Here is a 12,486-nt window from a genome sequence, read left to right on the forward strand (position 1 = left end):
TATTAAATTCATAAGATAATTAAAACTATGCGAGGAGATAAGGTAATTAAAACTATGCGAGGAGATAAGGTAATTTATTATATGTACATATGTGTGTCCACACTTAATGATGCAAGTGATTTATTAGAAAACAACATCGGATTTTTCTTTTGATTAGGTATATTGGGATATGATCTAATCATATATTATCATAGAGTCACCCAAATTCAATACAAGTCTACAAATTTTGGTTCTAGTGGTTCTTTTTCCCCTATCTCTAGAAACTTGTAATAAGAAAGGAAAAAAAAAAAAAAAGCATTAATATTTACTTTAGAAAATTTAATAGTATAATGTTTCACTTTAACTATACATTTTATATAATGGGCCGGTTAGAAATATGAGATTGCTTTTACAATTCGCATCTTTTATATGATTTGTCCAATATGGATTATGGTATTGGGATTTAGGTGTAGTGGAATATTTATAATTTTTACTGTTTATCACCCTAACTTCAGCTAAAGTTTAAAATAATAATAGCAACTAATTAAGACTTTTTTAATAAAATAATCGATTAAGATTTGAAGCTCCTTCATTCTTTTTTTCTATTTTGGTATTATATTTAATATTTCAAATGAAATTTGTAATTGGTTTTTTTTTTTTTTTTAAGGGGCTAAATGAATAAATAAGAAAAATTAAGGGGCTAAATTGTTATTTAAGGATTGTTTTTGTTAAGAGTCACACCTGAAATGGGCCGTTATTGAGTTCTGGCTGTAGGCAGCAATTAAAAGCCCATAACTGATTGAAAGTGATTGCCAGCTGAGCCCAGTAACTCAAATGGGGTTTAGTTTAGGTTTAATTTTTTTATTTTTTTTATTTTTTTTATTTTTATTTTGAAAGACTATTATCTATAATAACTTTGTAACATTTAAGAGTAGGTGGCGAAAGGTAGAGAGTTGGATCAACTAATTTGGGTTCTCACCAAACTGATTAAATAAATCAATGCAATTAAAAAAGTGGTTTTGAAAATAATTCATATTCTTCTGCTACTTAAATATATAGATGAGAAGCTGTCACGTTGGATTAATTAATTGGTGAATCATACTTTATGCTTTTCACATTCTTTTATCTTTTATCTTTTTCTTTTTCTTAGACAACAGCCTTTTCACATTGTTTATTTTTAAGATATACATAAATACATACATATATAAAAACTTGGTGAATTTTGTAATGCAGTTTAGACAAGTGGGATATTTATACAGAACAAATGGATAGCAAAAAGTTTAATGTGTGTATATTATTCAGTAAAAAATGGATAGCAGTTTAGAGGATGAATGGGGCATGGTTTTGCAAGTGGTAGTAAATATTGTTCCTTCACATATTTTTGTCCTTTCATAGAATTTTCATTCAACTTAAATTACTCAATAATATTCTATATTACAAATGTGAACCATATATGTAAGTTCACTAGTTAAGTGTTTAAAATTATATTCCTCTTTTATATTTATAAATCTACCTTACAACATTCTATATAATAACCAATATATGAAATTTAAAATTGTTATAATAGATAGATAAACTATATTCAAAGTCGAATTTATTAAGGGACCAATGGTACATGCCGCTACTCACATTATCGATTTTTGTATTTTAATATTGATTTTAGAATATCAAACTAAAATATATATTAAATAAAGTTTTTTAGATAAATTTTAGTTCTTATAACTTTGGGGTTAAGGAGTCAAATTCTTATCTTTTGCAAAAAAATAGTTTTTATTCCAATATTAATAATTTTCTTATTTTTTAGCCGTATTTTTTATCTAACAAATATTTAAAAGAAAAATATAACAAAGTTGATGGTCTAAATTTTTACTTTTTTTTTACTGATATCTAGTAGAAAAGGTATTATTCTTTTTTCTTTCTTTATCTTTATATGGAATTTTTAAATTCATATACTTGCATTACAAAAAAAATCTCTTTCTTTATTGTTACAAATGTAGTGTAAATGTTATTGGAGTGTTAATAAAACGTCGAGATATTTTTTTAACAATTTTTAATGTATTTATTATATAATGGTCGGTGTCCCCTATATAAAATTTTTAGATCTACCACTAATTATATTTATACAACATTACAATATAAACCAGTACTGCAATATGTTACATATGTATATATATATATATATGTGCATATATCATAAAATATAAATATCAGAAAGAAATACCATTCTCCATTTATTTATTTATTTATGTTAGAAACTTTCTTAATGATGAAGAAAGAAATACATTCATATTATGAAGGGATAAATACCACTTTTTCCATTTTATTTAAATTCGATTTTTATATTTATGCATAGAGGAAAGAGAATATGCACATAAGGAAAAGAAAACATAACATATACATATATACATATATACATATACACATATACACACATATTTACATGTGTGGCCTAGACTTAAATTGTAAATAATTACTCACATCAGTGAAATAAATAAAAAAAAATGAAAGGTTCCAGATATTAATATAATATAAAACAAAATTTAATTTCATTTATCCCCAAGGCCTTATTAATAATAAATTATTATTATTATTATTATTATTATTATTATTATTATTATTATTATTATTATTATTATTATTATTATTATTATTATATTTAGAGTGCATCATTATTAATTTAAATGATAATAATTTAAATGGATCTACTTTAAGTAAAAATTTGAAAATCATGTAAACCTAACTATCTAACTCTAACATTTCATCGCTTCATCTTTTCCATCATTCAACTTGACTCTAATCTTAATTTAAATCCTTCCAAACAAAATTTGATTGTTGGATGACTGCCAAACCGAAATTTCTACTCGATTTTGATTAGGTAGCTGGTAGTTCGATTTTAGCATAGACGACTAACTAATATATATACACACTCTTAATAATTATTGATTTATATGTGTGCGTGGAGGTAGGTGTTGAGAATTCCTTACTCGATAACACTTACTCCTTCGTAACCAAATAAAGTTTAGAGAGCATATTTTCTATTCCCTCTATGAAATTTTGTTTTTCTTAAACCAACCGTTGACCTAAAAACTTAAATTTGTAGATGAATATAAATTTAATATCATATCATTCAACCGTATGTTTTTTTTAAACCCTTCTCATCTACAAGAAGCTAACTTCTCGTTTGACTAAAGAAATTGTATGCGTAAACTCCTCAATAACGATGAGACTACTCTCCCCGGATCAAGCTTATAAATATATATATATAAACATCGCTTTCCTTGCCTTTCCTTTTAATATTAACATTAAAATATGAAAGAGATCATATGCCTTAAAAAGAAAAAGAAAGATCCATGAGATGTTGGGGGCAATAGAAAATTAAAGTTATAAGTTGAAGTAGTTGACTAAAGTTCCATAGGAAACTTCCTTTACATTACATCAAATCAACTCTAAACTTAATTTATTTTATCTATAGTTTCTTTGAATTTTCTATTTTCTCACTGAAATACCTATTCCCAATTTTAAGGTTTTTGTTTCCTTTGTAACTAAGGTTTAGCTAATTTTCATTACAATTATATAATTAAGCTACCTAATCTAATTAACATAGAAGAAGGTTCCTAGCAGATTGAAGAACATCAATTTTATTTCAAACATACCCTTTCATATCTAAATTTCTTATAAAAATACTTTTCTAATTAAATTTACATAAACCTTTCAAGAATATTATAATAATACAAGTTAAGTTATAGGTTTATTTTCTTTGGAAAAAAATAAAGTAATAATACAAATACAATTCCAAACATGAACCATCCTCAAGAATTTTCTATCAATAAAGTGTAGTCATCCGTTGATGATGAACTCATAAGTACTTTCTCTTTGAGAAGAAAGAAATAATTCTACATTGAAATTTTTGAAAGAAAGAAAGGAAAAAACCAAATTTGTGGTATATGATAAATGAGTATGTATTGATAACACGCATTTAAGTGAAACTCACTTTGATTTATTAAATATATGTCTGATACAAAATTAAAAACCGCGTCAATTTTAATTTATAAATTTAAACTCTAAACTACGGGTTATATGTTTACTAAAAGAGAAGATGAAATTATAGAAATGAAGGTTTGAATTTAGTTGAAGGTATATGATTTAATTAAAAGGGTTGTTGGGATTGTTATTGTGTTGTACGCAAAACATGAATATGAATGTGTCAATTGGTCAACAAATTTCCACTCTATTTGAGTCCACCCCACTCAGTAAGGTATATAGAAGGATCCAACAAAAATGAAACTAACTTTTTATTTTATTAATTACAACTTGGTCCTTCTCTCGTTAGGTTTTTATTTATTTTTTCAATAAATTTTTACATTAAATGTCTAGTAAATTTTAAATTTTGGATTTTGCGTAAGTTAAACTAAGTAGAGATGTCAATTTAACCGACTCAGTGGATACCCGTCCCGATTGAGGTGGAGAATTCCTTTATAAAATATAAATTGGAATGATATATGTTTAATAAAATGTTCAATTACATGTTAGAAATGTAAAATGTGTGTATGAAATAGGTCAAATGTCTCTTAAATACAAAAGATAACTATTTCACTTTTTAGTTTTTTTTTTTTAAAAAAAAAATTATAAAGTTTGTTTCTACACTAAATTTTACATCTTCCTTTTAGAAATACATTGAAACAATAAGCAAAAATTCTAAAAAAACAAAGTTTTTTTTTTAATCCAAAATTTGGATGGATTGTTTAGAACAACGACTCTTTTTGAATAGGTTATAAAGTAAAATAAAATACCGATAGAAGTGGTGATTGTAATCTATTTTTTAAAAACAAAACGAAAAGGTTATTAATTGTCTCTTTGATAACCTTCATATTTTATGTTTCTTATTATGTGTTTCTCGTTTTTTATTTCTTCTTTTATTAAAACAAAGATACATACTATGTTTAATAACTATTAATGTTTCATAATTTTTTTTTAAAAAAAAATACTGAAACAGAAATTTATTTGATAATATTTCTTGTTTTTCGTTTCTTGTGTTATCTTTCTAATATTTTTACTTTTTTTAGTTTAAATATAATTTAATAATGTCAAATTTTAAAAATATATAGAATTCATTAAAATATTAAAAATAATTGTAAAGCATTAATATTATCATATACATATAAATCTATTGTATAATTTATAACTATAATACAATAATTTATATTAGTCATATGTTATTAAAATTTTAATTTGAAATATTATTTCTCATTTAATTTACTCGTCTTAAATGATATTGATTCAAATTCAACTTAATTATAATATTATGTAAATATCGTTAAAATATTAAAGATAGCGTTGACGATTATCTTAGTAAAATATATATATATGGGGTAAAATTCTAACAAATTTCAAAAATATTTAAATAAACCTTTTCTCAAAATAAAATATAAATTGAAATATTAAACGATTTAAATTTTAAAATTAAATTAATTAGCATATAAATATAAAATATTAATAGTAACAAATATAAAATAAATGAGATTTTCTAAAAATAAAAAAATTAACAAACTATAGAACAAAATCACTCAAAAACAAAATTCAAAATTTAAAATTAGATCTAAAATTTGAAAATAAAATAATACACTAATCTAAAATACTCAAAATTTAAAATATTCAAAATTAAATTAACTTATAATTATGAAAAATTATGAGAAGAAAAAAATAATATATATTTATAGATGAAATATTAATAAAAGAGAAAAAATAACTTAAAGAAATATTAAACATATAAATATGAAAAATTAATAGATAAATAATAAATTAAATTAAAAAATATTAAACATATAAATATGAAAAATAAATAGTAAATAATAAAACAAGCTAGGAAATATAAAAAAAGATGCAAATAAATAAATCATAAAGTTTGAAACTGAACCAAAATCTTTAGGCTAAAAAAATAAATATAGACATGTCTCCCATCCATTAGCTAACTAGATATTTAAAATTATAAAACAGAATCAAACGAAATGGAAACGGAAACGATTATTAAACATATTTATTTTTCAAAAGATAAGAAACATAAAAAAAAAAGAAAAAAAAAAAACATTATCAACCGATCCTAAGTAACTAAAATGTTTAAAATGATCTATTTGGTAATTTTAAAGTTTAAAAACTCAGTAGAATGCAAATAGAAAGTCTATAGATATATTAAATATTTTGAAAATTTAGAAGTGATGGATTAGAATCTTTAAATATCAATAAATATAAACATAAGTAATCAAACTTTCAACTTATAAGGTCGTATCAATTATAGGTAGAACTAAGGTTCTTATTCACATGTAATGGATAGTAATTTCAAACTCACATGGATATACTGTGAGGACTTTTTGATATTTTGACGGTTTTAAATTGGAGGTATTTGAGATTGTTATTGTTTTAAATTCAACCATTTTTTTCACGGATTTTATATCTCATGATTTCATTTCAACATCAATTTTTACATTTAACTTAATCCCAATTTTCAATATTTTACGAAAAATTATATTTCTAACCTTAAAGTTTTGAAGAAAACATGTTTTTCGATCCCTATTTTTAAAAAGTAGCTACTTTTTTAGTCCCCAAATTTACAAAAATAGATCTATTTCATTTCTAAGTTTTCAAATGTACCTTTCAAAAGTCGTTGGAGTACCTTTAATTTGATCTATAAAAAAAATAATTATATAATCCTATTTAAAATTAGAAAAAAAAATAATAAAGATGCATTTTCAAATATAACATAAAAAAACTATCTACAAAATAGGTTTAAATTTTTTGTTATATTTTATAAATAGTTTGATGCATATATTAGGGTTTTTTCAAAAATATAAAAAAAGGGCAAAGTATTTATTAGAACAATTTCGAAAACAGAAAAAACTCAAAGGTCCACGGTGTAAAATACAAAAAATGTCCCATCAAATAAACCGTCAATAACACGCGTAATATATTTGTGATCGTTTAGATTTGGTTATTGTTTGGTACACGATCTTTTAGATATAACTACAATTTTGTTATTTAATTTGGTTACACGATTATTTAGATTTGGGAATGATTTTTGTTTTTCAGAACTTGGATCGTTTAAATTTGGCTAAACGATTTTCTAAAATTCTTTTCTTACAGGATCGTTTAGATTTAGCTAATTCTTTTTGTAAATTGTTTAGATTTGTCTATCAATATTTATTTTTTTTACACGATCACATTTGGCTAATTTAATCTAATGATTTTTATTAGATTTGGTTATTCAAATTTAAACTAAAAAGATTTGTCTACCGATATTTATTTTTTTATTATTGTTTACATTTGACTAATTTTTATTAGATTTGGTTATCCAAATTTAAACTAAAAAGGAAAAGAAGAAAGAGGATGAAAAGATTAAATGACCTAAAAAATCAGAAAAGAAAAAGACGATGAAAATATTAAACGATGTAAAAAAGAATAAAAATAAAAAAGACGATTGAAAGAAATTGCAAAATCAGGAAGAAAAAAACATGATGGAAAGAAATCGCAGCGAAAAAAATAGACAATTGAAAGATTTAACGACGTAAAAAAGTAATTGAAAAATAAGAAAGATGATGGAAAGAAATCGTAGAAAAAAGAAGGACGATGAAAGAAATCGGAGGAGAAACGATTTCATTACGATGAGAAAAGAAAAATAGAAGAACAAACATGAAATATTTAAAAAATAGTATAAGTTAGATATTTTGTTAGATATATGTAAGTTTTTGTTGGCATCGTTAGTATCAATTTTGAAGTTAAAAGAATGGAATAAAGTAAAAGGGAAAGGAGTTTGTTGTTAAAAAATTGGAGTACACTTGGGAAGTTTCCCATAATCTTATTAAATATATATATATATATATGGGCAAGAATTAGATGCATGATGTTGTTATTAATATATTTTTGGTAGGGACGCGGTTTGAGTAAGAAAAGTCCAAAACCAAAATTAATATTATAAATAAATAAATAAATAATAAAGTGCTGTAAACAGAATCACAAAATTGAGAACCGTCGCAGCACTTTCCGCCATTATTCTGCTTCTTCATCTTACGCGCTCTCAACTTCGATTATCCCCTCCGCCGCATCCTCTCTTTCCACACCTACATAACTATTTCTTTCTTATTCTCAAATCCACTTTGCCGACATTACTACTTTCTATATATACACACACCACACCCCTTCACCTTTTCTTCCAAATTCATTCCTACCCAATTCCCCCTCCAATCCCAATTCCAAGCATTACCAATGGCCCATTCCTCGATTGTTCCCAATTTCCATCATCCCCCACGAGTTTTCGTTTGCAAAACCTGTAATCGTGAATTCTCCTCCTTTCAAGCTCTCGGCGGCCACAGAGCATCGCATCGGAAGCCCAAACTCTCCATCTCCGCTGATGGTGTTTTTAATAGTAGTAATCAGGTTAAGACGAAGGTTCATGAGTGTTCTATTTGTGGTGTTGAGTTCCCTGTTGGGCAAGCGCTTGGTGGCCATATGCGACGCCATCGGAATTCTTCTCCTCCTCCGCCTGTTGTTAATGATCATCCACAGATGGGTCAGCCAGTCGTCTCCGATGAATCCGATTGTGATTGCGGTGTTGGTGGAGGTGTTGATTTGGATTTGAATCTCACCCCCTTGGAGAATGATCTCGTTCGCTTGCAGTTGATGGCTCCCCCAGTCGGTTGCTTCACATAATCATTATTGTTATTATTTTGTATAAAATATTTAATTTCTTAATTTGATGATGATACACACAGAGCTAGAGACTTCGACTTTTTCTTTCAGGATTTTGTTTGTTTCTATTGCAATTCCGTTCCCTTCAAAAAAAAAAACTAACATCAAACAATAACGAAGATATATTGAGATCCATACGTCCGTATAAATTGGTAATTGGTATATATATATATATATATATATATAGCAACCGGCCACCTTCTATTAATTTGAGCAATACAAACATAAAAACTCATTCAACTTTATCTCATCTCATGTGTATTCAGATAAATAATATTTGCTTATTTCTCGTAAAAAAAAAATCTCAATCATTATCAAACATTTACTTTCCATCATCATAAACAAATCCGTAGATAGATATCAAATATTTAATTAAACTAACAAAATATAATTTTTTATTTGAGATATATATCTATCATTGTAGATTCAGTTTGTTTCTCAATTTAATTAATTAAGTATATTTAATTATCTATTTCTTTTTTTTAGAAATACGAAATATGAAAATACTAATACACTGACTACTCAAATATTTACTCGTATGAAATTCGGCCTTCGTAAATTCTTAATTGCAATAATTTGCAAAAGTGCAAAATATATAGTTCATAGACATTGGACGATTTTTAAAATATTAATGTTAAATATTAATGGTGATGAACATACCTCAACAACTTCATTGAAAGTTAATCATCAAAACATAAATTAATAAAACACCATTTTATTAAAAGAAAAATTGGTAAATGATAGTATTGTAGAATAATGGATCAATTTGGTAGATACCCTAACATTTATTTTAATATACCCTAAACCCTAACTAAACTATCGAACTCATGAAAAGTGACGATATACATGTGTTGATTATAATTAATTAGTACCCTAGATATAATATAGGGTCCAAACAATTTACAATCTTTTTAGGAGGACAATTAAAGAACGTAACATTTTTAAGTGTTTATAGTTTACTTCTAATTATTTGCCAATTTTATGAACAATTGACATTATGAATTTAGGATTTTCTAAACTAATTATTAGCGATACAATAAGATCAATTTTTTTTACATTTATGAATCCCCAAACTCAACATTTGTTCCATTGGGATAATAACAAATAAATAAACAAATAAAACCCAATAGATTCATTCAAATTAAATCGTTTTTTTTTTTTTTTTACCAAAGAATACGTATAATTGTTTATAAAAAAAACAATAAAACCTACGTAATATATATCTTCCCATCAATTGATCATCGTATGGACCCATAGCCGAATTCTACAAAATTAGTTATTCAAATCCCAACCTCCTTGCAGCATACCCTATTATACAATCGACCTATCCAAAATAAAAATAAATAAATAAATATCAAGAAATTAATGAAAAAAAAAAGTTAGAAATAATGGAATTAAGAAATATATTGATATTAATTAAAAGAGTAAAAGAACCTGATGAGATCAGTGGTGAAGAAGGAATCTTGTTGAAAAATCATGCGGTGATTTCTTGTTGAATTGCCGCCGTCATTTTGTAGTGGCGAATTAGGGTTCCAATTCCAGGGAGATAGAAAAGAACAGTCGATTTCAAGAAATGAAGTTAGACTAGAAAAATCAATGGATTCGACCAATGGAGTAATAACATATTGTCGATATACCGGTGGTTGAAGGTTCTGTTGTAGCAAATGGAGGCTGAGTATACTCCGACGACGATATGCCTGTTTCAGAAGAAGGTGCAGCCATAGTCGGTATTGGTCATCGAAATCCATTGTTTGGATTTGAATTGCAACCAAACTATGTGTATTGTAAATGATTGAATGAAAGGATTAACAATGTGAATTGTTAGAAGGAATTAAAAATTAGAGATCGGTGTCTCCTGCTCTTGGAAAAGGAGAAAAGGGAATTGAAGAAAAGTTTAGGAGATGACTGCTCCTAATTTTCAAACTGCTCCCTCCTATTCTATCTAGGTTTTCAATATATTTATATACGTGTGTGTGTGGTGATATTATTTTTTTTTAGGTCAAATCAAAATTTTCAAATGTGTTAAATTACAACTTTAGTCATCTCCAATACTAAATTTAAATTTTTATTTTGGGTTTTTAGTAGATATTTAAATGATACAAGTTTTTTCGTTTTTTGATAAATTAAATCATTTTAAATAATATAAATTTGAATTTCATGTAATGGGAACTCTACATTGGGTTAGAAGTGTATAGGTTTGAAAATTTTGAAGATTTAGGGTTTAAATAATAAACACAAACTTCCGGTGGTGGCTCCAGACTGGAGTGTTGCAGTCATAAGTGGTAGTATACAAGGTTGGATGTCAAAGGTTGAGCATTCGAGGGAGGTGATTTTGTCGAAAGTGGTCATCAAAGGTGACATGTTTTCAGAATGAAGACAGTACCATTAATAGTCAACTACTATTGTTGTTGAAGTTGGACATCGAAGCTGATTGTTGGAGTGGAATGAAGTGGTTGCCGGTAGACAACGTTTGGAGTCATTGAAAACATTGGAGGGAAGGAGAGTAAGAGGAATTGATGCCCCCAAATGACACTAAGCATCACATTGCTTTTGAGAAAGTCAAATACAATTCTACGAAGATCTTAATTATTTTAAATGTTCAAAAAAGAAAAGATTATTCCTTAATTAGTTTTCATTATTAGGTCTAAAATCAACATACTAGTTTCCTAAATAACTATCATACCCTAGCTAATTGTTTTAAACTAAAATTTCATTATTTCATGTATTTTTTTCTCTTCCACACTCATTTAGCCATCATCTTAAGACTTAATCCCAAAATGGAACTTAACTTAGAAAATTGCTACAAGAGTTAAATAGTTAACCATAGTAACAATAACAAGTTAGCCCATCTAGTATTTTAGTATATTAATAACCATCAAATATGTGGTTCAAATCCTCCCGCTTTAATTATTTTACTAAATAAAAAAAAATTCAAGTATTGCAACATCTTACCAATTAAAAATTATTATGAACTCTTTAGACCTCAACTTCAAAAATAGCATGAAAGCAAAATCTATTGAATTATTTTGATATAGAGTTACTTTCAAACAAATACTACAAGAAATCGGAGTTCTCCCGACGCAGTCAAAGACATCGGCAGAAACAACATCGAAAATAACAGGCTCTCCCGACGCACAGGATAAGACGTCGAGAGAAAAATCTATTCTCGACGCATTACGATTAGCGTCGGAAAAGGTAGGTTATCCCGACGCACACTGCAAGCGTCAGGAAAACATCGTCGGAAATACAGACACATTAATTATAGCAGGTATGTATTCCCGACGCCATGCATAGTGCGTAGGGAATAACCCGTAATTGCCTATGCATCCCTCATGTGTCGACAAAGCCCCGAAGTTTCCCAACGCTATAAGTAGGATCTCCCAACGTTTTCGTGCAGCGTCGAGAGATCCCCTATAAATTAATTTCAGTTCTGTGTTAAACAAAACCGAAACGAAGAAAGAAAAGAAAGGAAAGGAAGAGAGAAAAGAAAGGGAGAAGGAGTTGTCGCCGTCTGCCACCATACAGGTAAGTTTAAAAAAGTTAATTTTTAGGCTTAGTGTAGATAGTTTAGGGTTTTTAAAAAGTAAATTGTTTTAGAATTTTGTTTTGGAATAGATTTTTTATTGTTAAATGTATTTTTGTATAGAATGTGTGTAATGTTGTTATTGTTGAATTGAAATTTGAGGGGGTTATAGTTAAACTGAAATTTGAAGGGGGGTTATGGTTGAATTCAAATTTGAATGAAAGGGGGTGGGCTTATGGTTGTTTTCA

General features: G+C 26.7%; 1 protein-coding gene across 1 annotated transcript; it reads left to right on the plus strand.

Annotated features, from left to right (window-relative positions):
• The first annotated feature begins 7,998 nt into the window (after positions 1-7,998).
• Positions 7,999-8,765, plus strand: LOC103490583 (zinc finger protein ZAT11). Its single transcript, XM_008450152.3, has one exon. It carries the CDS (start codon positions 8,233-8,235, stop codon positions 8,674-8,676), a length of 444 nt encoding a protein of 147 aa, XP_008448374.1. The 5' UTR covers positions 7,999-8,232; the 3' UTR covers positions 8,677-8,765.
• The last annotated feature ends 3,721 nt before the right edge of the window (positions 8,766-12,486 follow it).

Source organism: Cucumis melo, chromosome 11 (genome assembly GCF_025177605.1).
Source record: "Cucumis melo cultivar AY chromosome 11, USDA_Cmelo_AY_1.0, whole genome shotgun sequence".
Lineage (NCBI taxonomy): Eukaryota > Viridiplantae > Streptophyta > Magnoliopsida > Cucurbitales > Cucurbitaceae > Cucumis > Cucumis melo.